This window comes from Pteropus vampyrus, unplaced genomic scaffold (genome assembly GCF_000151845.1).
Source record: "Pteropus vampyrus isolate Shadow unplaced genomic scaffold, Pvam_2.0 Scaffold318, whole genome shotgun sequence".
NCBI classification, from domain to species: domain Eukaryota; kingdom Metazoa; phylum Chordata; class Mammalia; order Chiroptera; family Pteropodidae; genus Pteropus; species Pteropus vampyrus.
The window spans coordinates 498,192-522,548 of NW_011889099.1; the positions used below are offsets into that span (position 1 = coordinate 498,192).

The 24,357-nt window shown below is 37.4% G+C and overlaps 1 protein-coding gene and 1 pseudogene across 3 annotated transcripts in view; both read right to left on the minus strand.

The window, feature by feature from the left end:
• Nucleotides 1-2,309: 2,309 nt before the first annotated feature.
• Nucleotides 2,310-24,357, minus strand: part of FGF13 (fibroblast growth factor 13) — a 472,409-nt gene continuing 450,361 nt past the window's right edge. For all 3 annotated transcript variants that reach the window (XM_011377603.1, XM_011377605.1, XM_011377604.1), the window contains 2 exons: nucleotides 5,028-5,226; nucleotides 2,310-3,735 (listed from right to left, as the gene is read on the minus strand). In XM_011377603.1, coding sequence (XP_011375905.1) covers nucleotides 3,599-3,735; nucleotides 5,028-5,226 — 336 coding nt within the window. In that variant the 3' untranslated portion in view covers nucleotides 2,310-3,598. The remainder of the gene's footprint in view (nucleotides 3,736-5,027; nucleotides 5,227-24,357) is intronic.
• LOC111730524 lies at nucleotides 22,635-22,753 on the minus strand (annotated as a pseudogene).

Genomic DNA, 24,357 nt, shown 5'->3' on the forward strand with positions numbered 1-24,357 from the left:
AGGAAAAGCCTAGATTGCTTTGAGAAAACTGTTGGTAGAAATACATGTGTGCTAGTTAGGGCACATTTCAATTTAACCCATGGAGGACACAGAGGCTATATGAGGCTGCTAGGGTACATTTGGATGACATATACTCAAAATAGTTATCAATTCTGATTCTGTCATCCCTTATCCACAGAATGATTAATATCAGCTGGTACAGATGGAGGGATGGTCCTATTAGATATTCATTTCCCCCCGAGTGTTCACTTGGACAATGGATGCTTGGAAAATTTGGGATCATGTAGCTGGGGTCTCTCAAAAATTCTTCAGTGAAATTGATTGGCTGAGAACTGGGACAATGCACTGGTGAGTGAGGTGAGAAGTGCTACAGATCACTTCCCCTCTCAATCCTTTAAAAATTCCATGGCAAAGAATGTTTCTCTTCAGGTGGAAATAAAACTCCTGGAGGAAAAAGCTGGCATTTATTTTGCTTTTAAATAATTTCAAGTAGCTTGAAGAAAGTGGTTGGGTTCTTTTTTCTCCTAATGCCCCCAGGCTCAATACAATGCAAGATTGGATATACACGTATAGTAGTGACAACATGAAATCCAATGTTATGCTATAGAGCAGTGGTTCTCAAGCTGTGGTAGGCATCAGATTCAGCAGATTCCCAAGCCTAGCCTAAAACCATGGAAGGAGATTAAATACCACAGGTGATTCAGGTGCCCACAAAAGTTTTGAGGGACCATCACTCTATTGCAGTGTTAACTTATGCTCTGTGAAACTATGGCTTCATGGCCAATGATGTTTATCCAGCATTTGTCAAAGTTATGCAGGTTTCCTTAACGCAGGGCTTTTTTAGAACTCGGTATACTAATACACATTTTTGAATCCCAAAGAAGGAAATAGTGTATGCCAGTGGTTCTCAAAGTGTGGCTCCCCAGGACCAGCGGCCTCAGCATCACCTTGCAACTAGTTAGAAATCTTAAGACTTGAGCCCATTCCAGACCTACTCAATCAGAAACGCTGGAGGTGGGGTAGAGCAATCAGTCTTATAAGCCCTCCAGGTGTTTCTGATGTGTACAAAAGGTCTGAGAGCCAATAGTCTTTTTAGTGTTTTCCAAAAATATTCTTTCATCAAGCATGTGGCAGGGCTAATACATTCTACCATGAGAAAATGTTACTGAAATGTGTGTGTATAATGAAGATGTGTGAAAGTATTGTCGCTTTAAGGTTTTTTGAGGATTATTTAATTACTGATTTTTTTTTTAAAATACCACATTCTGTTAAGAACAAGTTGAGGTAGCTTAAAGAGAATGCTGGGAGTAAAGGGTTCTTCCTGGGTATTTTGACCACTTATTTATGCCAGGCTTCCCTGAGACACCAATGTACTGATATGTTTATTACCAGCAGACCTATGCTCTTCCTGAACAATGACAAAGCAAAAGCAGCAACCAAAATAGTTAATAAACCAAACCTTAAAGTCCTTGGAGCAAGAGAGAGAGGATACACTTCTTTTTCTCTACTGACTGAAAATTAGTAAGACTTAATAGGGGGCGGGGGTTGAGTAAGTCTACTCCTGGTACATGATACAAAGGCTAAGTCCAAGCTAGGCGGGGAGCCTAACTTCATGCAGGTAGACTTTAGAGCTCAGGCAGGATGGAGGTTTAAGATGGAATCACAAGGTGACTGAACTGGGCTGGGCTGGGCTGGGCTAGGAGCTCCTGTTGAATGTGGCCAAAACATCTTAGGAATAGGTAGCCTCCCTTCCATGCAAAAGCATGCTGATTGGGTCCCCAGTAACTTTATTTGATGGATGCTCTGAAAAGAACCCGTCAATTACGTTCTACCTGTTCCTCCACTCTTACCTTCATATATGGACTATTCCCAAACTATGCATTACCAGGCAATGGTAGCTTTGGGGAACTAATAAAAAGTCAGTGGCATTAAAAATATTTAGATTTTCCTTCAGCTCTCAGAGGTGGAAAGACCTTAGATATTTAGTCCTGTGTCTTTCCTCTACCTGGAAAATGAGCAACAGAGAAAGGGAAATAATAGTGTGGATGGCAGAGAGAATACTAGAATATAGGTTTCCTTTGTATAATTCCATCACTTAATGGGAACAAGAATTCTTTGCTCTAATGTGAAGTCCAAGTGCAATAACTAATACAATAAACACACTTTAAAGAGTGTACATGTTAATATGAATCACTAGACTGTAGATTATCTGAGGGCGGTGTCCTTATATACATAATTCAATGTTTAACTCCAGTTTGTACAACAGTTAATGGCAAGTGATGGACACTCAATAAATACGCATTGAAGGATTTTTCTTTGAATGAATATAAAGAGTTTATTCGGTGCGTATCTGGGTATACAACAACAAATATTAAACAACTTTTTTTAAACTTTTTTTTGTGTGCACAGGGCAGAAAACTGCCTGTACATGCTATGTCCACTTATGGAACACAGATTTTTAACAATTATTAATGCACAAAATCTTACATATCATGCAACTCTATGCCAAGATTCCAACTTTCTTCCATGCAACAGATATGAAGATCTAAATGGAAACCTAGCTAAGTCTTAAACACTTTTCCAGAAGCAAGTATAAGTATATGTTGTTTAGGGGTAACCAGTCTTAATATTTCCTTGTACACAGTATTCACGTGCCAAATACAATGACAAGAGGACTCATACATATACAGATAAGACATTTCTTATTTTAACAACACAAAAGACAACATCACAGTTCCACAGTTCCTGTCTTTACACAAGAAGCCACAATAATAGTTTAACATGATAACACAAATGGAATTAAGAGAAATCTACACTTGAGAATAATCTTTTTTTTTTTTTTAAGTAATCCTTACTGACTGGGGTTGACAATACAACTCAACTTCTACGCACAAAATACAGCACAAGAACTTGACCAGAATACTACAAATCTAAAAAAAAAAAAAAAAATAGTAAAACCACAAGAACATTGTTACCTTGAGCCTGAGATGCCAATTCAGATTCAACCCTGAATTTGGTTGATTTGGATTAAGTGACAGAGAGTGAATAGAACCATTGAATTTCAGAGATCATAAAGTTACACTATACCAAAGTAAAGAAGACATTTGAATCAAGCGTAGATAGAAAACATTAAGCCAAGAAAACAACACAGTTCACATAATTTTGTTCGCCCCTACAAAACATTTAAGCAGTTAATTTTGTTTTTGTTTTTGTTTTGTTTTGCTTTGTTTTTGAAGAGCAATTGTGGTCTTTTAAATTTTCTTGGTTGGAGGGCAAATTTTTATCAGCATTAGTGCTGTGAAATGATTTTGGTTTGTCATCCTCAAAGTATAAGTGAGATTATGAGAAAATTGGGCAGTCCTTCTCCTGGATTTAGTTCACTGATAATGCTTGGCATTCTTTTGCACAAGCTCAATCTAAATTATGGGGCTTTAGTATGGATGATAAGGTTTGATGGCAGATAGAATAATGAACTCTGCCAGTTTGTTTGGTAAACATCAGTGACAAATTTGAACTTTTGGGTGAAGGACTGCTAGAAGAATTCAACAGCACCTGGAGGTAAGGTTCTGTTACAGAGCCCTTGTTTTTCCCTCACTGGCTACGTTGATTCATTGTGGCTCATGGATTTGCCTCCGTTCAGCACACCGGAGACACTTCTGCTCTTGGTTGGGGTCCCGCTTCCAGATCGGGAGAATTCTGTGAGATCGTGCAGTGACGGCTCCTTGTACATGGCCACTGAAAAACACAGAAAGATGGTGTCAAAGGTCTTCAAATGGGCACACCACAGTGGCCCTCAACTTTTCTTCTGGTTAATAGGCTTCCATGCTTGAGGCCAAATATGACAAACACTGCTTTCAAAGACTCACTAGGTAGTGAACTGGATCATATTAAGCCAAATGTAGGCTTGGTGAAGAAGCATGTAAAGAATTCTAATGCCCAATTGCCATCACTTATGGTTATGTATATGAGACGATTAATGAAAAATGCATTTAATAAAGCTCTTAGAGGTTTAAATATGATCTAGAGCATGCTATGCAAGGGAAATATTAAAATTTAAAACCCTTTAAAACACTGATTTCTATCATGCTTCAAAATGAAACTAAGAGTCTAAATATTAGCACAATTCTTAATTCAATAAATGGTAAATATTATTGTTAGGCTGTAGATAACGGTACTAACTTATATTTATGGAGCATTTATAATGTGCTAGATACTGTTCTAAGTGCTTCACATTCATTATCTCATTTAATCCTCATAAGAATCCTCTGATGTACCTACTCTTACCCATATCTTATAGATGAGGAACTTGAGGCACACACAGGTCAATAATCCGCCCGAGACCATCCATCAGGTTAGTAAAAATGGTAAAAATGGAATTTGATTTCAAGTAGTCTGGCTCCAGAAAATGTGCTGTGAAGCAGTGCTATGCTGATGTGACTGGGCAGTTTGCCCTACTGGAAACCTCTAGTTAAACTCCAGACCTCTTGGAGGTCAGGTTCTGCTTTGCCTGAATTTTCTATGCCTTCTCTACCATGTCTCACTACTAACATCCCTATCCTCTGCAGCCCATTCTTATTCTTCACCCTTTCTAATTTGCTACTAATCTGCTAATAATGACTGAAAAACAAAACTATGAATGAAAACTGTTGGGGCAATATTATTGGGCACTTAGAGAGGGCCCAAGGAGCTTTCCAATTAGTGTTGCATGCACACATTTAAGCATCAGTGTTTCTGCCCAGGGACCATTTTGGCATAACTTGGGGTTCTTGGATATCCTGAGTTAGCAATTAAACTTCTTCCATATTAGTAAGGCATTACTATATGTAGACATACTATGGAAAAATCAAAATCAGGAGATTAGATGCTATTGTCAATGTTTTAATATTTTTAAGTATTGTAAAATGTTACTAAATTTTTGTATAAATGTCTTAATGTAGAAAAATTATGTTCCATTTTCTAAAGTGTGATAAAGGATTGCTTTAAATACGTACTCATTTAGTCCACAGCTCCTATAAAAGCAAGCTTACCTTTCAGTGGTTTGGGCAGAAAGTGGGCTGCAGGCTTGTTCTTCTTCACATGGTTTCCTTTCATGATCTCTCCTTCTTTGTTCAGACCCAGATACCACCCTCGGCCTGACTGCTGCTGACGGTATATCATCGATGAATATGTCACATAGTAATTTTCAAACACGGATTCTTTGAATTTGCACTCAGGTGTGAAATGTTCCTACAAGAAAAGTAAATAAACTAAAGCTCAATATTTATAGCTATAGATTTAATGTAGAACCATGTGGTATTGCCCTTCAGAAGTTAAGGACATACTTTTTTAAAGCTTAAATGACCAGTGTTCTATTTTAATAGTATGAACTATTATCACTGGAAAACAAGACTATATATAACATTTTGCATGACACTTTACCCAAAAAGCCCCAAGTGCAAGTGCTACTGAACAATGATTATCTCTCTTTGCAATAAGGAAGTGGAAAAATTAGAACCAGCCACATAGTGTAATACATTGGATAAATATAAGAGCCAAAGATTGAAAAGACAAGCATAAAGTGGTCACATGGAGCTTTGTTCCCTTCAAGATTAAAGATGAGAAAACAAACATTTAGTCCTTGTATTTAATTTTCATAGATTCTTCAGTTACTATAAACTATTAATTTTCAATTGCTCAAGGCTGAAATCTGTGTTACAATGTTACAATACTGGCTGCCTATATTTCTAAAGGGATGCTAGAAGGAAAGACTCCCTTTTACTTGTAGGTAAACCAAGTTGATTTTTTTTTTTTTAGATACTGGACCTTGACTTAAAAAAAAAAAAATCCCACCTCACCCCATCCTTGCCTTATAGGAACATTTACAAGCAAATCAATATGGAAGCAAGAAATTTACAGTAATTCTACAAGCAGACATGAGAGAACAGCCCAGGGAACTCTGAACCGTGGAATGTGATTTTCTGCCACATACTTAGCCATGTTTTCTCTGGACTTGCCTATACAAATTAAGGGCTCCTGAACCAACCAACTGACAGTTTCAGAAACAAAAACAGAAACAGAAAACCTTTCAAGTTTTGTGTATGTGTGTGTATATATAATAAATAGCTATTAAAATGGCCATCTGTAAGCAAAATGAAATGAATAGCAAATTTTAATCCCTAAGTAATCCAAAGAGAAACAGAGGGTCCTTTAGGAGTGGAAGATAATGAAGAAAATGCTAACAGTGGCATCAAGGAAGCCATTAGAGTTTTGCTCATTTGCTGAGATATTATGAGGAATAAATTTTGATAAAACCATAAAAAAAATACCTTGTAAAAATACTGCAAGCTTTCTGGATATCAGTCTTTTCTGAACAACGCCACCATGGTCCCAGCTTCCTTCATTTTCACATGAGATATCATTCTAAGCAACGCACACTACCTCAACGACAGGATCTAAAGCACTCTCAGGGAGTCAAGTCGGCAAAGAGGGACAGATTCCTCAAATAAGGCAGCCTTTCTCTGTAGGTTAAACAATAGAACTTTTTTTTTCTTTTTTCTGAGAATCCACAAAATCTGTCTCCCTCAGTAACCTCACTGACTCCCCTCATCTGGCGTGCAGAGTGCACAGACTGGAATCATCTTTGGGGGTTATTTCAGCCTGGGGCACATTTGATAGAGCCTTGGAAGATTCATACAAATTCAATCTACCCAAGAAGAAAGGTACTTATAAGGCAATTATCACATGCTTGGAACCAAAGTGTTCTATTGATCAGCTGTGAAAACTCCTCTTTGTAGGATTCTTAACATAGGGAAAGCCAAGGTATCCCTACAAAGAAATTGGACTAAGAATCTCCACATTCCCTCTAGTGATGAGGACAATTGCATAGAACATTGCTAACATTCGTTGGGAATTAAATCATCATTTAGAAAAAAAAAATCTCATGTTGGAGAGTACATTTCAGTTTTAGAAAGAGTCAGACACCATTTGAAAATAAATATGGTGAATAACATATATGATTACGGTGAGCGATACTGTGTAACCACGTGAACAACTGTATGACTGACTAAAAAATGATGAGATGGGATCATTGTGTACTCTAAGGCAGGTCCCCAAAAAGGGCTGCAATTACGTCTTGTGTGTAACAGCATTCATTCATTTATTTATATGCATTTTCTGACAATCTATTACATGCTTGGGTGGTACTAAAAATCTACAGGTAAATAAGATGTGGCCTTAGAATGCTTACCATATATTTTCAGGAGTGAGACTTGAACCCAGATAACCTGGACACAAGTATGCTCTCATTAAGTATAAAAAGAGAGGTATAAATGAGGTGTTGTGTGAGAAAAGAGGAAGCCTGACTTAATTATGACTGGGGGACTAGGGAAGTGTAGGCTTTACAGAGAGGGTATTATTTTAGCTGAGCTTTGAAGGATGGGTAGGAATTCTAAACAGAAAAGGGAGGAGAATAATATTTGAAGCACAGAGCCACAGTTCCTCTAACCTCCACTTCTGTGTCCCCTGTCTCAGTAATTAGAGTCCACCATCCTGGCAATTGCTCACACTTAAAACTTCAGAGGACCTTCCACATCCTTTCCAGTTCATGACCTTTACCTTCCACCCCCATTGTCACTACTCTATTATTACCTTGCCACTCTTATTACCTCTTCACAGGCCTGCTGTAATAACCTCCTAACTGGTCTCCTCTTCTGATAAAAGGGTTCCTTCCTAACACAAAGTTCCCTTCCTCAGGAACTTCTGATGGTTTCATCATGCCTCTAGTAAAACTGACAACTTGATGTGGCATTTAAAATTCTCCACAATTTAGTCACTACCATGCCTTCAAGTCTCATGCTCTACCACAGAATCATGTATGCCTTTGGGCCTTTACAGATGCCATTCATTTTTATTGTTTAGAATGTCATTCTTCTATTTCTCTACCTACTGGCTTTCCCCTCATCCCTCAAGGCCTAACTCAAATATGACTACCTCGGGAATCATATTTTATTTCTCCCAGTTAGAATTGACTATACTCATATTTGTGCCTTCACAAACTCTATCTGCATTTCCAGCTTGTCCCTGTGACTCAGGCACATGCTTGATTGGCTCCAAATGACAGGGAATTTGTCTTATTTCTGAATCCACCTTCCACCTTCATAAATAGCTGGTCATATTGCCTAACACACAGCAGACCACGTGATTATTGTTTATGGGATTTGAATTTCAGAGATTCAGATTTGAGGACTGTTAATTCCAGGATTCAGAAATATCACGCAGTAAAAAGTCTGCAGGGAATTTCCTTAATACCATATAACAAAATCAGTTGTATATAGAAGGAAGCTGTATAGCACATAGAAATCTTGAGTGCATGACTTAGTATATGTTAAGAATAACAGATACTACACAGATACTGGCACCTACAACATTAAGAAGAAAAATTTGGCAATTGTTACAACTATTGGAAAGTGGCAAGGAAGGACTCAATGAACTGAATGCTCTGTCATATCCTGGAAATTTCTTAGTCATCACCACTAAATTTGGACTCAAAAACTCAGTAGAGAGGGAGGAAAATGAGGCCAAAAAAAGAATGTTGAAGCAACCAAAGGAGTGTTCTGTTCTCTGTGTGCGACACTGTCATTTTATCCAGTGTTGGAATGAGTAGGCAGAAGAGGCTTGATTTTTCTGAAATGTGGAAAAATGTGAACATCCCACCTAACACAGGAAGGGTCACCAAAGAAAAAAGGGTGCAATTGCATCTCTTTATCAGCAGTGATTCATATAAATAACAGAAATTAAATTTGACTCCAATCAGAGAAGCCCTATCGAGAGGATACCAGGGAGACACATGGCAAGGAATAAACTTCTTTTGATCGATGTGTAGATGATTATTAGTACTCTTGAAGAAGGTACGATAGTGGCTTTGACACATAGTAGGCACTAATTAGAGGCAGCAATCACCATGCTCTGTATTTAATGTGCATTAAATAAATATCTGCTATCATAATAAATGAATTTAAAAGGATGCCAAGCATTCCCTGAACAGCCACTAAGAAATTACTTGGCATGAGTACAAGAGAAAAGGTGCTTTATATCTTATAAACTTTTATGCATTGACTTTTCTTAAAAGTTGTTTACGTCTTGCGTAGCTATATTTTTTCCAGAGAAATAATCTTTTTAGTTTATGAAACAATCAATCTGTCTCTTCTTTGTACCATCATCTCTATTTCCCTTAAAGATCAAGATTAGTTTATTCTCAGCGAATATTAAAACTTTTTTTTTAAATATATATATAAGGAATCCATACCAGTTAGTTATACAGATTATATTTTTGGTCAGGAATCAAGAATCTACATTTTCAGAGTGAGAAGATCCAGGAGCAAAGTCTAACACTTTTTTAAAACCAGTTTAGTCACTATTAAGGGGAGCTAGTTATTTGGACATTGAAATATCACTGGCAAGAAGAAAACATTTAAAACCCTCAATATCAGGTCAATAGAATATATTGGAGAATGCTTAGAGCCACAAATAGTAATGGTCAGCTATCCTTTTCAGGGCATCTTAGACCTCCACATAGACTTTGAAAGGCAAGCGAAGAGGCATTAACACCATCAGTAATGTTGGATATTTGCAAATAACCTCAGATCCAATGGTGTGCCAGAAAACATCTTTGTCCAGAACAAAAGGCTTTAGACCTGTGTAAATTGCTATTCTCTATTAGGATCAGAAGAAGCAACACTGTTCCTTGTACCAAGTGAGAAGTATGGAGAGGGTGCAATACCTCTTTGGCCTCCTAGAGCTGGAGTCAGGTTAGAAGCATGGGCTGTGATGTGGCTTCCCTGAAGGGAGCCAAGTAAGAGCCATGCCACTCAACAGGCGATGTGTAGCTACACACAACCAATAACGGTGAAGGCTAAAAAATATCTGTATTTATCATTTATGTCATCTCAGTGCCCTAAAGACATCTACAATACCAAAAGACACACAGCATGATTAAATTGCCTTCCTGATTAAGAGAAGCAATTCAGTAAACTAAGACCTCAACAGTAGATTTTTCATACATTCCCTATTGCTTTTGGATTTTCAGCTATGGTCCCACTAATAAGCTGGCAGTGTTTCATTTGCATCTGTATCTCAGTAGGACAGCAAGCCCTGTGGATTGCCATGTATATTATAAATGTTTCTTTTTAGTGCATTTCTCTCAAAAGAAATATTTTTTAAATGGGCTGCGCTGATTCCTTTGGATCCCACGAGAGCAACAGTCTACTGAGGCTGCCCATACAAAAAAATGGCAACACTACACCCCTAGATATTGAACAAAGTCTGAGATAACAGTATTGCATATTAAGTATAATCTTTCACATATGCATATGCTATACCAAGTGCGCACAACCTGGTATATTATTGAGAAGTATTATAATATTTCTCAATTTTGTTTTATTCACATGTAACATTTTGTAAAGCAGGCATCATAAAACAAGAAACAAAAACATACTATGAGTGGACATTTAAAGAAACTTTGAAAAATGAACCTAGTAAAACACAAGATCCTCTTTTCAGTAAGTTCTATAAATGTATTATAACTAATCTACCTCTCTCTTTAAGCCTCTCACCTCTTTCTTGTCTCTTCCTTTCTTGTAGCCACATTTTCAGTAGCTTGGCAATCCAATTAATTTAACAATTACTGCCAATAGCAAGGGTTACTTTTCTAATTCTGAGGTATCTTCTGATGACAATTAATTTTATAGATTCAAAGTCAGCAGGTTTTTTAAGCAAGTCTGACTTGTGCTAATCAATTATTCTCCAGGCTAATGAAAATAATATGCAAATTAAAATTGGATCTTCAATTCTCTTAAAAAATAAAAAGAATCGAACCTTAAAATATAAGTCGTACCCATGGGAGTGACACTGTAACTACCTATATTCTTTATATAGGCTTCCCCTCTATCAGTGATTTCAAAATCCAGGATTAATTATTATATTCGGAACTTTGATGTTCTCTCCCAGGGTATATTTGATGTGCATGAACTTCATTATTATAAGATCAAAGCATGGGAAGGGAGAGGTTGGGGAAGAGGGAATCAACCCTCGCCCAGTGCACTGTAGCTAAGCAAAATTATTAATTCACAATAAACCGAGATGGTTTGTTCACTCAAATATCCTCTGGACTGTCAGATACTTGAGGGCAGCTCCTAGCGTTAGGCCTGGCTTATAGTTAATGATCAATACGCATCTGATGAAATAAATAAATGAAAGAATGGAATATCTATAAAGAGAACTTAGAAGCATAGGTCCAAAAAGGGGTTAAATGTGGCACTACATGAACAGAGAGTTGTTTTACAGTAGAGAAGGACAAGTAAGAACTTGCCTGCAAGGGTAGAAAGAATAGGTGATAAAAGGAAGAAAGCTGCCTACAAATAAATTCAATTAAAAAAATTGGAGATGAAGAGAGAGAGGAAAGAGAGAGGGAAGAGGGTAAGGGAAAGACAGAGGGAGGGAGGGAGGAGAAAGGGAGGAAGAGGAGAGGGAATAATAAAGATAAAACAGTGCTTAAGCTGCAAGAATAAAGAGATTTCCTGTTAGCCAAGTATAAGGCATTAAGCTTATACTCTTGGCCTTTGAGTCTGTAAATAGCTAAACATTTTGATTAAATTAATTAGTTTGAGTTTTATAAAATGGTGGGGGGACTACCAGTCCTGCTGACCTTACTAGATTGTTGTACGAAGATCCAATGAGATGACATATGTGAAAGAAGCTCTGAAAATTGTAGGCTCCAGAAACATGAAATGTGAGATTCCTTCTGATAATGCATGCCCAGAGAACCAGAGCAAAAAAAAAAATAAATTCTCTTCTTTTCAAGGTTCTTTTTCACTATGAAATCAATTTAAAAATAAAGAGTCTGCCTATGCAGGTTTTAGTAACATGGAAGAATATAAATTTTGCCAAAAATTAGGACTGCATATGAATTATACCCTGTGTTTAGTGTTCTCCTCCAAGCTTGGTTCCCAGAAAACTGTTTTGTCTCCTTTCATTTTCCATTTCTGCCTGCAGTGGGCTCAGAAGGCCGCAGTGCTTCCAGCCACAGCATTAAAAAAAATGAAGTGCTTTACAATGGGCTTCATGAAATACCATGTAACAAAATGACTTAAAAGTACACATTAATTGGCAACGTTGGTAAAGAAATGAAAAATATAATTAAGAATCTGCACACAGTACTATTTTTCCTTAGATAGTTACAATGGAATTTCTTGGTAGCATTTTCATATTCCAAGATATTTCATAGGCATTTTAATTTACCTCTGTTGATCCCACAAAATCTGCCAGCACAGTATTGCCTTTTCTCCTCAATTCTTCACAAACAAAGATGAAAAAAATATTAAGGAGTTTGTCAACCAATGGCCTGTTTAAAACAGAATTAGGATGCAGATATGACCACATTTTAGTCCTTTGTACTGGTTTCTTCGGAATTTTCATATATTTCTGTAAAGCAGTCGCATGCAATGCATTACTCAAGCTGTCAAATTTTCCAAAGCAAATTGTTTTATAAAAACACACTCCACTCAAATAAGCTAGAGAAAACAGGAGACAAAACAAAAATAATGCATCCCTTACAGAGCCTAAGATGAGTTATATTGTAGTGATATAAAAATTATATGATCCAGAGGCCTCACTCAGCTCCAAACCTGGTCAGCAAATACATTCTGAAATGGAAGTAACTTGCTGAGATTTGTGACAAGGGAAAGGGACCAGCCACATGTCTCTAAGGTTGTATAATTGGCTCAAGACAGTGTGAGTCTGACCCAAACCTTGCAGAATACTGATCGTTTAGACAGTTCCATTAGGTGGCAGAAGATGTACTTCATTTTACATAAGATACGCTGCAGAGGTACTGTATAACCATCATGTTATTTTAAAAATCTTACCAGGGGATTTCACTGTTGAACAAACATCTGTGGAAAGTCTTTTTTTTTTTTTTCCCAAGTAAAGAACACTTCTCTAATGTGAATAACTCCCTAAAATGTTTTTAATCTATTATGTATATTGACTCTAGATGTTGGCTTTTCCTATAGCAGGACTGACCTATGCATTTTGAAATGGGAATCAAATATCAGATATAGTTTCCAAAAATAAATTTTCCTGTCTTTTGGCTGATTACTGCAATTTGTGCTCATTGGATAAATATTCTGTTACCATGTTTTCTAACTTGTGGTAGTACTCTTCTGCGTAATAACTTCAGAGTGGGATCTAAATCCATCTGCAAAAGAATGATTTCGGATATATTCGTAGTCAGCAAGAGAATAAGTTTAGTAAGTTGTATCTTTTTGAATAACCATTGCAAGCTCTTGTCTGAAAATTCAAAGCCTGGGAGTCTGAAAACTTTTCCCAGAGATCCAACAAACTCTCATGCAAGGGAGAAAGGTTCTTTCCTTGTAGATCAATTGCAAAAAATCCTGGCAAGGGAGGTGGACTATTAAAAAATAAAATCATTGCAAGGTGGGCACATAGGAGGTTCTAGTACTTCAGAGAATTGAGGACAGGAATGTTGATTTGTGTTGGAGAGTGGTTGTGTTAAATTTGATAAGGTCTGTCTCTGTAGAAGACAGTCACTTAACAATAACCAAGAGGCCACTTTTTAAGACTTTCAAAAAAAAATCTTACCTTTTCTCCTGCACAAGTAGAAAAGCTAGACAACAGTGACTGTTCAAATGGAAGTCACTAATGCATCCTTTCCACTGCAAACCATAAAACCTCAAGTCTCACAGGACAGGGTACAATGTCCTTGTCTATAAATGAAGGATGAAAAAGGTGTCGCAGAGGGCTATTGGGCTGCCACATCACATTACACCTGCAAATTACTTCTGAGGATAGAAAGTCGTAAAGAGAGTAATCTCTCTATGAAGAGAGTTCAGTCTATCCTCATTTGCCCCTTGAAAGGAGCTAATGAAAGGATGCTAGTGACAATCACTTGTCATGAGTCTGAATACATTACATTAATTTCAGACTCAAATGGAAGAGTTCATTCTAAACTGCTACTTACCAAGAGCCTACTGTGTGCCAAGCATGGTGGGAGGCCCCTTTGAATACGTAATGATCTGATTTAACCTTGACAGCAGTTCTCTGTAACAACTTGAGTGGATCTGCAGCCCTCTGGTCTGAGAGAGTAGTCCTCTCACCTCACAAATGAAAAAACCACAGGAAACAAGCCCTGAACAAATCATTTCTTTATAAGCTCAATTGCAAATGTGATTTTTTTCACCCAAATAGTCACTGTGTAGGCAATAGCTGCAATGTTAATTCTCTTCTAAATGTACGGTTTCAACATTTGCTGAAGGTTCGCCCCTTCTTCCTTATTTATGTACCCTGTTTCTTTGAACACTGAAGACCTCTGTTTATACCTGCCTCTTCCACTTTCCAGATTTCTAACTTTGGGCAATTCACCTGTGCTCTGAGCCAGCATCTATAAGAGGAGAATAGTGTCATGTGCCTTACTGGGTGGACTGCAGAGGCTACAGAAAGCCGCTAGCTTATGTGTAAGTGCTCGCTGACTGTGGGACCCCTTCTCTTGCCTTAATTTCAGTGTGTGTGATATATATATAAAGAAATGCAGCATCCTCCCCACCCTACTCCCAGCTTGAAAGTGGTATGGAAACTAGTGGCTGTCAATGAAAACAAACGGAGTAGAGAGCACCTTTCCATTTCTGAGAGGGGTTCATGTTACACGTTAACTGTGTATGACAACTGCATTCAGTAGTGATTCCTTTTCAAGAGTAGCAATATGGGAGCTTTCAACTGGGGGTTTAAATATTCAAAGATTCTAAAATCTGAATTACTATAACATGCATTGGTGAATCCAGATGATATTAAAGAGATCTGTGAAATAATGTAGCATTAATGGACCAAATGAGATTTATGTCTCATTTTAATTACTATGCTACCAAAAGTACAATATTATTAGCTCAATTCTTTTGTTCTAAACCACTGTTTGCTAGTACTAGTTTCATAATGTCAGTTACTAATAACAACAATAATGAAATATCTAATAGTACCTTATGTTTAAGCATAAAACTTTTAAAGTTTTCTATAACTGCTTAACAGTTAGAGCATTTGAGTGACAAATAAGGGACAGTTTAATAATAATAATGATAACAAAGGTAATGATTATAATGGATTTTGGTAGACTTTTTTTTCTCTCTAAAGAGCTTTTTTCACAGTTGAAGAAATGGAACCAGAGATGCTAATTACAATGAAATCTGGCTTTCACACTTTCTTCTAGAGATTGAATCCAGGTAGGGAAGCAGTTCCTTATAGGGGAAGCTGAATCTGTATAAAGTAGTTGGTGATGACATGTGAGAAGCCCTCATTTTAACACTTGATCTCTAAGATGTTTCCAAGGCTACAAAACACTGAGGACCAGGCAGCTCTAATTGGTCTGGGTTGCAGAGGGAAGGAAGAGCTTTAACATAGCACAGCCAAGACCGCCAGCCTGTCTCACAGCCCACTGCTTTCTCTACCACACAGCTTTCCATTTCTCTTATGTAAATGTGTTCATTTAACATTCTCCTAGATCATGCCATGAAAAGTTCATTATCCTATTGCAAAGTGTTCATGACTGAATTTTGGCACATTTTGAGGTTTTTTTTTTTCTTTCCAGTAACCTCTCTACCTTGGCGTTTTTAGGTGATGACCCCAGAGCATGTTACTGAAACTAGGCTTCTGCCATTTTATGTACAGATGTGGGTAACAGGTAAAGAAAACTGTAAATCAGTCTAGTCAGACTCATGTGTGATTGTGCGAGCTCGTGATAGCAAGAGAAGGAAAGAGAAGTAGAAACAGAGAGACAGAGGAGGGGGGAACAATGAGACAGAGAAAGACAACAGGAAGTGAAAACAGAGAAAGTAAATGAGACGATTTATTTTTCCCAATTCCATAAGTCTGTGGCCATTTAGAAATGTCTGCCATACCCTCTGCCTCTATGCCCATCCCATAGGTTTAATGGGGAAGGTGGGAAGGTAAGTCGTGTCTCCTTCGCTGGAGAAAATGTCTCTGACTCCTCTCCAAACTCCCAGTTGTGCTTTGAGCTCAGGGTTAAAATCTGAGAGGCCACCCAGGGCAGGTTATGTTCTTCTGTAAAGTTAGTACGTATAGAAGAGTCTGATAGAGGAGTAAATCTATTTCTTCCTTAAGGTTTTCCCATATGTAATGCATAGCCACCTCTAGGAAGAAAAAAAAAAAAAAAGGAAATACGGGTCTCAAGAAACTCAGGATTAGTGCGAAGAAGTCCTGTGAAAGTTCGTTAAAATAAGACACTTTGAAATATGAATATCATTATCATCAAGTGAATTATATTTATATTTTCATAAGAGAAATGTAATGCTTAGATGTGTGGCTATGTCGCAGTAATCAAGACAATGGTTTCCTAGTTATGACCGAGCTGCTGTCACCTGTGACGGCCTTTATTATTCCCATCATCTTATATTGTGGTTATGTAGAAAGCATTGCAATGAAGTCTGATTTCTAAATACACAGTGCTTTACAGGAGTGTACAGACCAAGTATCCAGCTATAATTCATAAATGAGCTTTCAAAGCTTAGTTTAAATTAAATATGGTTTGTTCTGTAATTCTTGAAATACTGCAACATTTTTATATTAATTTTTAAAAGAGTTTTGATGACATTAAATTTTGAAATAGGCAAATTACAGTCCTTTATCAAAATATACAATTTAAAATTTCAAATATTTGTTACTTATGTATTACCGTAGTTGAAAACGCAATGCAACAATACAAACTATAAGAATATATAAAAATGATTAATACTTCATAAGCTTTGCACAACTATGACCTATTTGGAATAATTTTCAGCTTTCATTTTCAACAGTGTAGACTGTTAAAACATTTGCATGAGAATGCAAAATGTATAAATTATCCCCGCAGGGAACACTTAAAACTTAAGGTAATTATATAGCATAGAAGTAGTTTAAAGAACTCAACAAAATAGCAAATAATTCTATAGTCACCCTTTAAAATGATTATTATTCTGTGTTACCAGTGATCTTGATCACTAAAATCCCTCTCTTTACAATTACATTCACATGATCAAGTCTTACTTTGTTCTTTTACCATCAAGCTCTTGCAGCTGGCCCTGAAAATTTGCATGCTGTAAAAGCTGAACTAGACAGCTAGTAGAGATGAATTCTCCAGTTATAGTCATGCTGTGAACAGAACCATAACACTCTCTTAATATATCTTATCATTGCACTTTTATACTAAACATGCATCCAAATCAAGTCCTATTTTTTACATTCCTCCTGTTCAAAATCTTTTAATGGCTCCCTGCTGCCTACCAAATAAAATCCAAATTCCCTAGCCTGGTGTTCAAGGCCCTCCACAATCTTGCATGTGTTCTCCTACAACTCTAGCATAAGCTTCCTCAACTCAAGCCAGATTGAAGAAATAAGGCCAGGACCAAAAGGAGCAGAGATTTCTCTTATGAATGGAAAAATATCTCCTCTGAACCGATTATTGTGCTTTAGAGCCTGGGATATTCACTGTGATCACAGAGAAGTACTGGGTCACAGGGAATACGTAACTAATCTCTCCTAAATTTCTTTCTTATGCTCTGCATTATTTTTTTTAATTCAAAAAATGACTTGCACTTTTGCAACATCCGAGCAGCCTCATGTCATGGTTCCACACACTCGATTTAGCAGGCAATGGGTCTGTGCAGGGGCCGCCACCAGCTATGCAATTCTCTGAGGCCACTCGGTAATAATCAGCACCTTGGTTCTTTTCACAGCACAGAGGAAAACAGAATCAAATGTCAGCATGTCAGAAATCTCTAGACTCAGCTTTGGCTGGAATGCAAAAGCACTTTACAATTGATTATTTCTGAAGACTTTCACAGCATTGAGGAAGAGGGTAGTGAAATTGTATCTGAACAGAAGGAAGCTAAATTATTTATCTCATACTAATTTTTAGCAGATGGCTGGTGATGAAAAATCTATGCTGGCAAATATACTGTATATATTACTTTAAAGATAAGCAAGAGGGATAAAACTTCAAATGTTCACAGTATATTTGTATTTAGTCTCATATCGATTCCACACAAAGGTTCTTCTAAGTTTACATGATTAATATATGATAAACTGGACCACCACGTCATTGTAAGTTACATCATCTATTCATGAGTCCCATCAGCAGTTGGATTGCTTCTCTTTTTCTAAACTCGCAAATAGACTACATGTTGCTACTCGATGGTGCCTACATTATTCCTCAGCATCAGGAGAGTTCAAACACTCCTTTCTCTAAGAGAGAAGAAAATGGCCCTTCGGGGGCATTGCGGTTCTCAGAATTAAACTCCCTCACCTAGCTTCAGGGAAAACTGATTAAATGCTGACTTCCAACTAAAATAAACAGGAAGTTGATGGAAAAGTGATGATAGGGTGGCCCCAATGTACATCTTTTTTCTTCTTTGCCCAAGTTATGTCTCCAGAGAGAGGGCTGTGTGGGTTCGATATGCAATTTTTCCTTCCTCCACCCTGTCAAGGATCTATTTTCTCTCGTTAGACAAAGGAGACATGGACTTATTCTTTAGTAGACTCTCAAATGCCAATTGTTAAGGAAAGGAGAGAAGATATTCAATCATATGCGCTGTTTCATATAGAGCAAAACATCTTCAGATGAGCCTAGCTATTCTATACTGTTCCCTAGGTAAAGCTGATGAAAGTTCTGGCCCCAGAAAGAAACTTTCAGAATCACGATGCATGATTTACCTAGTGACTCAGAGCTTCTCTGAACAACATCTTTATATGATGTTTATTGTTTGCAGAATGTGCAGTATCATCTCTGGCTAATTTATGAAGGCTGATTATTTTATATGCCATTTTATCAGGATTATTCTCCTTCAAGCCAATGAAGATTTATTGAGTGCCTACCATGTGCACTATTTTCCCCAAACTAGTTGCTACCACTCATGGTGCTCAGCACTTTGGGAATAGCAGTTGTCTTCTCTAGACATTTGTTCAAAGAACACTTGGCAAGCTGCAACCAGAACCCATGCAGTGCCCCAAAGTGGGTTCTTACAGTGAGACCACAGACCAAATCTGAGTCCTATAGTCTACAGTGGCCAAGCAAGATGCAGACCTCCTGTGGGTGAATATCTTCCTACTATGATAACTTCATCGAGCATTTATTCCATTTGAAAAGGATACATTTGGTAATAACATCTCTTACAGTTGAGTGTTCAATTACCGTAATCATCAGCTAAGCATTTAGCAATCTCTGAAAAAGTGAGACTATCCTAGGTCAATGTATAGCTTAGAATGAAAACAGCACGTGGCAAAACCTAAAAATAGATTCTTCAGAATTACACTAGTATGGCCAAAGTCGCCACTGTAATAGTACCTAAAAAAACATAATTTGTACATGAATCAATTTAATAAGAGTGAACTATAAATGATACTGCATACTATATGCCAATATAAGCTAATAAGGCTCCATTTTCAAATCACCCTCCTGTATGGTGAGATTAGTAGTACTCCAATCATCAGAAAAAAATATGCTTTAAATACACTTTGTGTTTTGATGTCACTGGGTTATACTTTCTGAAATTCCAATCTACTGAGAGAATACTTACAGAAGCCGAATATTGGCTGAAAATCACAGGGAAAAGGAATGAACAAGGGGCTAAGCTAAGTGACTAGAATACAGGGCAGTACAAATACTTTGAGTAAACACTAACAGAGTTTCAAATCTCATAGCTTTAGGGGCAGCTCCTTAGGCCATGCACAGTTGTCAGCAACTTTGTTAATTTCCTAACATTAGAAAGAAACAGGAAGAGACAAATTAAACAGGTGTGAAGCCATTAGAACGGCAGCGTTTAACTTTGTGTAAACACATCAAATTACATGTGCAACTCCAATGAGAAAGTAAAGGGATGGGTGTGCAAACAGCCACCAGTCACTGGCGGATAGATACATACACAAAGCCAGTGTGAGAACTGCAGATTACATATTTGTCTTCTTAGCAACATTAACTTTCTGTTCTTCTAAATAGGCTCAATGTTTATCCAGTTGCTTACTGTATTTTGACTAAGCGATAATAGGTTCGATTTTCCCTAAGTCTGAGTCACAGCCTGGTAGTAAATTAGAAGCTTAGGAAGGTGCGTTACTTCCTTGAGGCCATTGAGCCATTATTTAAGGCATAATACACTTGCTGTGGTTTATGAAGATGCTACCGACTCACTTCAGTGGGAGTTATTTTTCCTGCACTGCCGATGGCTGAGTTAAATGAATGTACTTGATTTTCTCTCTTTGCAGTATGGATGAGATAGTCTGAGCTAATTATATATTCTTGTCAATTCCACTGTGACCCACAGAGCAAATGCCCAGGATGTTTGCCTAAAGTTTGAGGTTCATTCTGTAGCTGTGGAACAAAAGCAAAGTCAACGAGGGATAAGGAAGTTTGTGGACTCATTGATAGCATTCTCTAACTATGTTAGCTGGCCACTAGTACCATAAAAGCCTTAATTTGTAATAAAACATTAATTTACGACATAAGGCAAATCACTTCACTCCTCTACTCAACACCCTCCAACAGCTTCCCATCTCAGAGACAAAACCAAAGTCCTTGCCTTGGGTGATAAGTTCGGTTATATGTCATCTGATCCTAGCTACTTCTCTACCCTCATCTATCTATGTCAAATGGCTCCCTATCTTGTCCCTTGAACATGCCAAACATATTTTCATCTCAGAGCCTTGGAATTTGCTGATACCTCTGCCTGTATTTTTTTTACTCCAGTGATCCACTTGAACCTCTTGTCCATCAAATGCCACCTTCACAAAGAAGTTATTCCTGACCACCTTATATGAAAGTTGCCCCTACCTCTCAGCATGCACATCCTATCCCCGCAACCCTGCTTCTTATGCTCCAAAACAAATTATATATTAATTTATTTACCTACTGTACATCTACCATCTCTAGAAGATAAGCTCCATGAGGACAGAAGTTATGTGTTGTCCACTGCAATATGCCAGCATTTGGAACAGTGCCTCAAGCTTTGTATTAATGCCATAATAATTTGCTGAATAGATGGATGTATCCTGGTGGCCTAACAGACTGAAGAGATAAATTATTCCAGATTATTATGGTCTTTGCATAAGTATTAAAGAATCGATGTGTCATAAAATGATATTTAGGCTTCTATCGAGATACAGTTATTGGGGCTTTCATTTCACTGTGGTTATGAACTGCATTATAATTATAGCCAGGATCTCTCCCCAAAGAAACCAAATAAACCTTTACTAATACACTGTTGAGCTCTACATGAAAGGCTATTCATAAAAAAGGGTAGGTCATGATGAAAAGAAACAACTAAAAAGAATATGTTTGAAAAGTGTGCCAACAGGTAATTAATCACTGAAAGCAGCAAATCCTGATGGCTAGTGAATTTCAAGGGCTAATCTCAGTAATCTATGAAAGTGTAATCTTCTTCTCAACATATCAGAAATGTCAGTTCATTGTACTGAACAAAGGAATAAATGAAGAATACATCTTTCCAAAGATATTATTCTTGATGATTCCATTAAAATACATTAAATAAAACATTAAAATATGAAGAAGAATTTAGCTAGAGACCTAGTGTTTAACTCCAATGTGTCTTTCATGGGGGCTTAAAAGCTGATATGACTTGTGCTTAAATTGCCCTGTGTAGAGCACAAGGATCTCAGGCTGAACATATACAATATAGAAGGGTTCATATCTCATTTCTTTGCCATGGATCACATTTTGTCTTCAATTTATCAAAAGAAAGATAGGAACTTTTTAGAAAGAGGAATGTTAAACAAGAAATAATTGCCACAACTTGCTAATTAAGTATGAGATAAAACAAAATTACTTTGGTGCCACACTTCAGATATTGTTTAGAAAAGGAGTAATTTGAAAGGAAGCGTAGTGAAGGAGAAAGAAAACAATGTTTTAAATTGTAAATTATATCTTACATGAATAAACTTATTTAACTCTGTCAACAACAATAAATGCAAACTGTATCACTATTCCACTCACTGGACAACCATGCCTATGTGAGGCGAGTGGGTACACCAGGACTCTATCGCAATGTGCCTTGCTAGCTAATAAGTGGACTCAGAATTAATTATATCTAACCCAATGCCTGGGATGGCTTAGCCAGCAGCGGAGGTTCAGGGCCCTGATCTAGGTAGAATAGAGAGGTTGGGCTATATTCCTTGCATGATAGTCTCTTTTGGATATAAACTAATGGACTAGATACTGGGCAACAAGCATATTAGGCCTCTACTTGTTCTTTTCATGGAAACTGGTTTTTAAGATATGCTCACTTCATTCAAACATCTTGGTTTATTGATTGATGTTGGCACTGGGAAAAGGAAAAGAGGACAAACAATCTTAACTAGTGGCAAATAGCTACCCAGAACTGTTGTACTGTACACTCTCTTTCTTCATTTTATGTTTTATAGTAAGGCAACGTTGCATACCAGTTGAGAGAACAGGTTTTCAAGTCACGAAGTGACAGACCAATAATTAGAACCCAGGTTTGCCTCACTGGGTAAGTTTGGGCAAGTACTGTAACCTTTGGCCTTAGTTTCTTCATCTTTATTTTTTTTTAATTTGTATTTATTTATTTTTACACCTACAGCACCCTGTCTCCCTAGGTGGTCTCTCATCCAAGTACTAACCAGGCTCGACCCTACTTAGCTTCCAAGATCAGACAGGATTGGGCGTGTTCAGGATGCCATGGCTGTAGACTAGTTTCATCATTTTTAGAATGAGGAAATTAATAGTACTTTCTTCATAGGGTTTTTTGGGAGGATTAAAAAGGTTAAGATTCATACAGGGCTGCCTACCCCATAAGGAAAATATAATTTTCTAAAGCAGATGTTTTAAATTCTGGAATGAATGGCACTATTGTAGGACATTTGCATTCATACAAAGCACAATTACCTTCTGCCTGAATAAAACATTGGCACAGTAATGGCTGTGAACAGTCATATCATTCCCATGTATAAATCAGAGCAGGACTGACAATCAATTCACACCTGCAGTCAGCATCAAATCTACTTCAGGGTGGATGATTTAGGCATTTGGTTCTTAAAATGGGGTGGTGGCAGGCACTGAAATTCTGTTAACTAATTTTCCGGGTAAAGTCTGTTTTCTCTCTGTCCTTAATCAGTTGTCCTTAGAGAATAGGTTAGGATTCTCTGCCTTCAAGAATTAAAACAATAGTTTATAAACATCTGCCTAAGAAATCCCTGGGGAGTTCTCTGGAACTGCTCTTCCACTCCCTTGCTCTTTCTCAGCTTTTGAAGAGTGAAGCCACTTCTGTTGCCAGGCAATGAATCCCAAGAGTTTAACTTTGGATAGTGACTCCTAAAAATGTGTCACATTCTAGTGCATCTCCTTGTTTACATCCCAGTTCCTAGTCCTTTCTTATTGTTGTGTTAATATTCATATCTAAAATTACTGTTACAGTGCTGCTTTGTAACAGTAATCTTTTCAAGGTCCTCTTCATCTGGCAGTGGTCAGACATCAGTAAAAAGAGGACCCTGAGTAGGCACTTGATTGTAATTAGCAGTTCAATCTGTTTTTTTTTTCCATTTGACTATAAGCTCAGAGAAGGCAGAAACTGTGTTTACCAAGTATCGGGCAATCAGTGGATTATTGCTTGGATAGATGGATGAATGGAAGTATATACACTAGAGGAATCTATTATGAAAGGAGTAAAGAGAAAAAAAAAAGCAGGAAGAAACATTTATTTAGGATCTTACTAACTAGTCAAAGGAAAATAAGAGGAGCTGAGATTAGGTGTATATTTGTTGAGATTATCAATAGCAGATGGACAAAAATGAAAAGTGAGAGAAGGTTAAGATGTGCTAAGGCGGGGCTACCAGGGTTGATGTGTGCGGGTGACAGTTACTTGAGAGGGAAAGTGCCTTTTAGGGGCTGCTATCCTTAGCACACTTTAACCGATCAGTAATGATATTGCATAATGATGGTGAAAAGATAATTATCTACTACCTTATCAAAGGTTTTGTAATTAATATCTAAGTGTGATTATTATGTTGCATCCAACCTGAGGTATAATTGCATCTATTCACATCACTCATTTTGATTATGCTAAGCCTGTGTTTTGGGGACATAACTGAAGAACGCACACCTTTTTGTGGGACCACTCTCACTCTCTGTGGGAGTCATTCAGTACCTGTGATACTAGGACCCTTAATTCATCAAACATTTATTGAACAGCTACTACATGCATGAAAAGTTCAGTTCAGACACTATGCTAAGCATTAGGGATACAGCAATGAATGAGACCTAGCTATTTTCTTCTTCAGTTTCCATTCTGGTTAAAG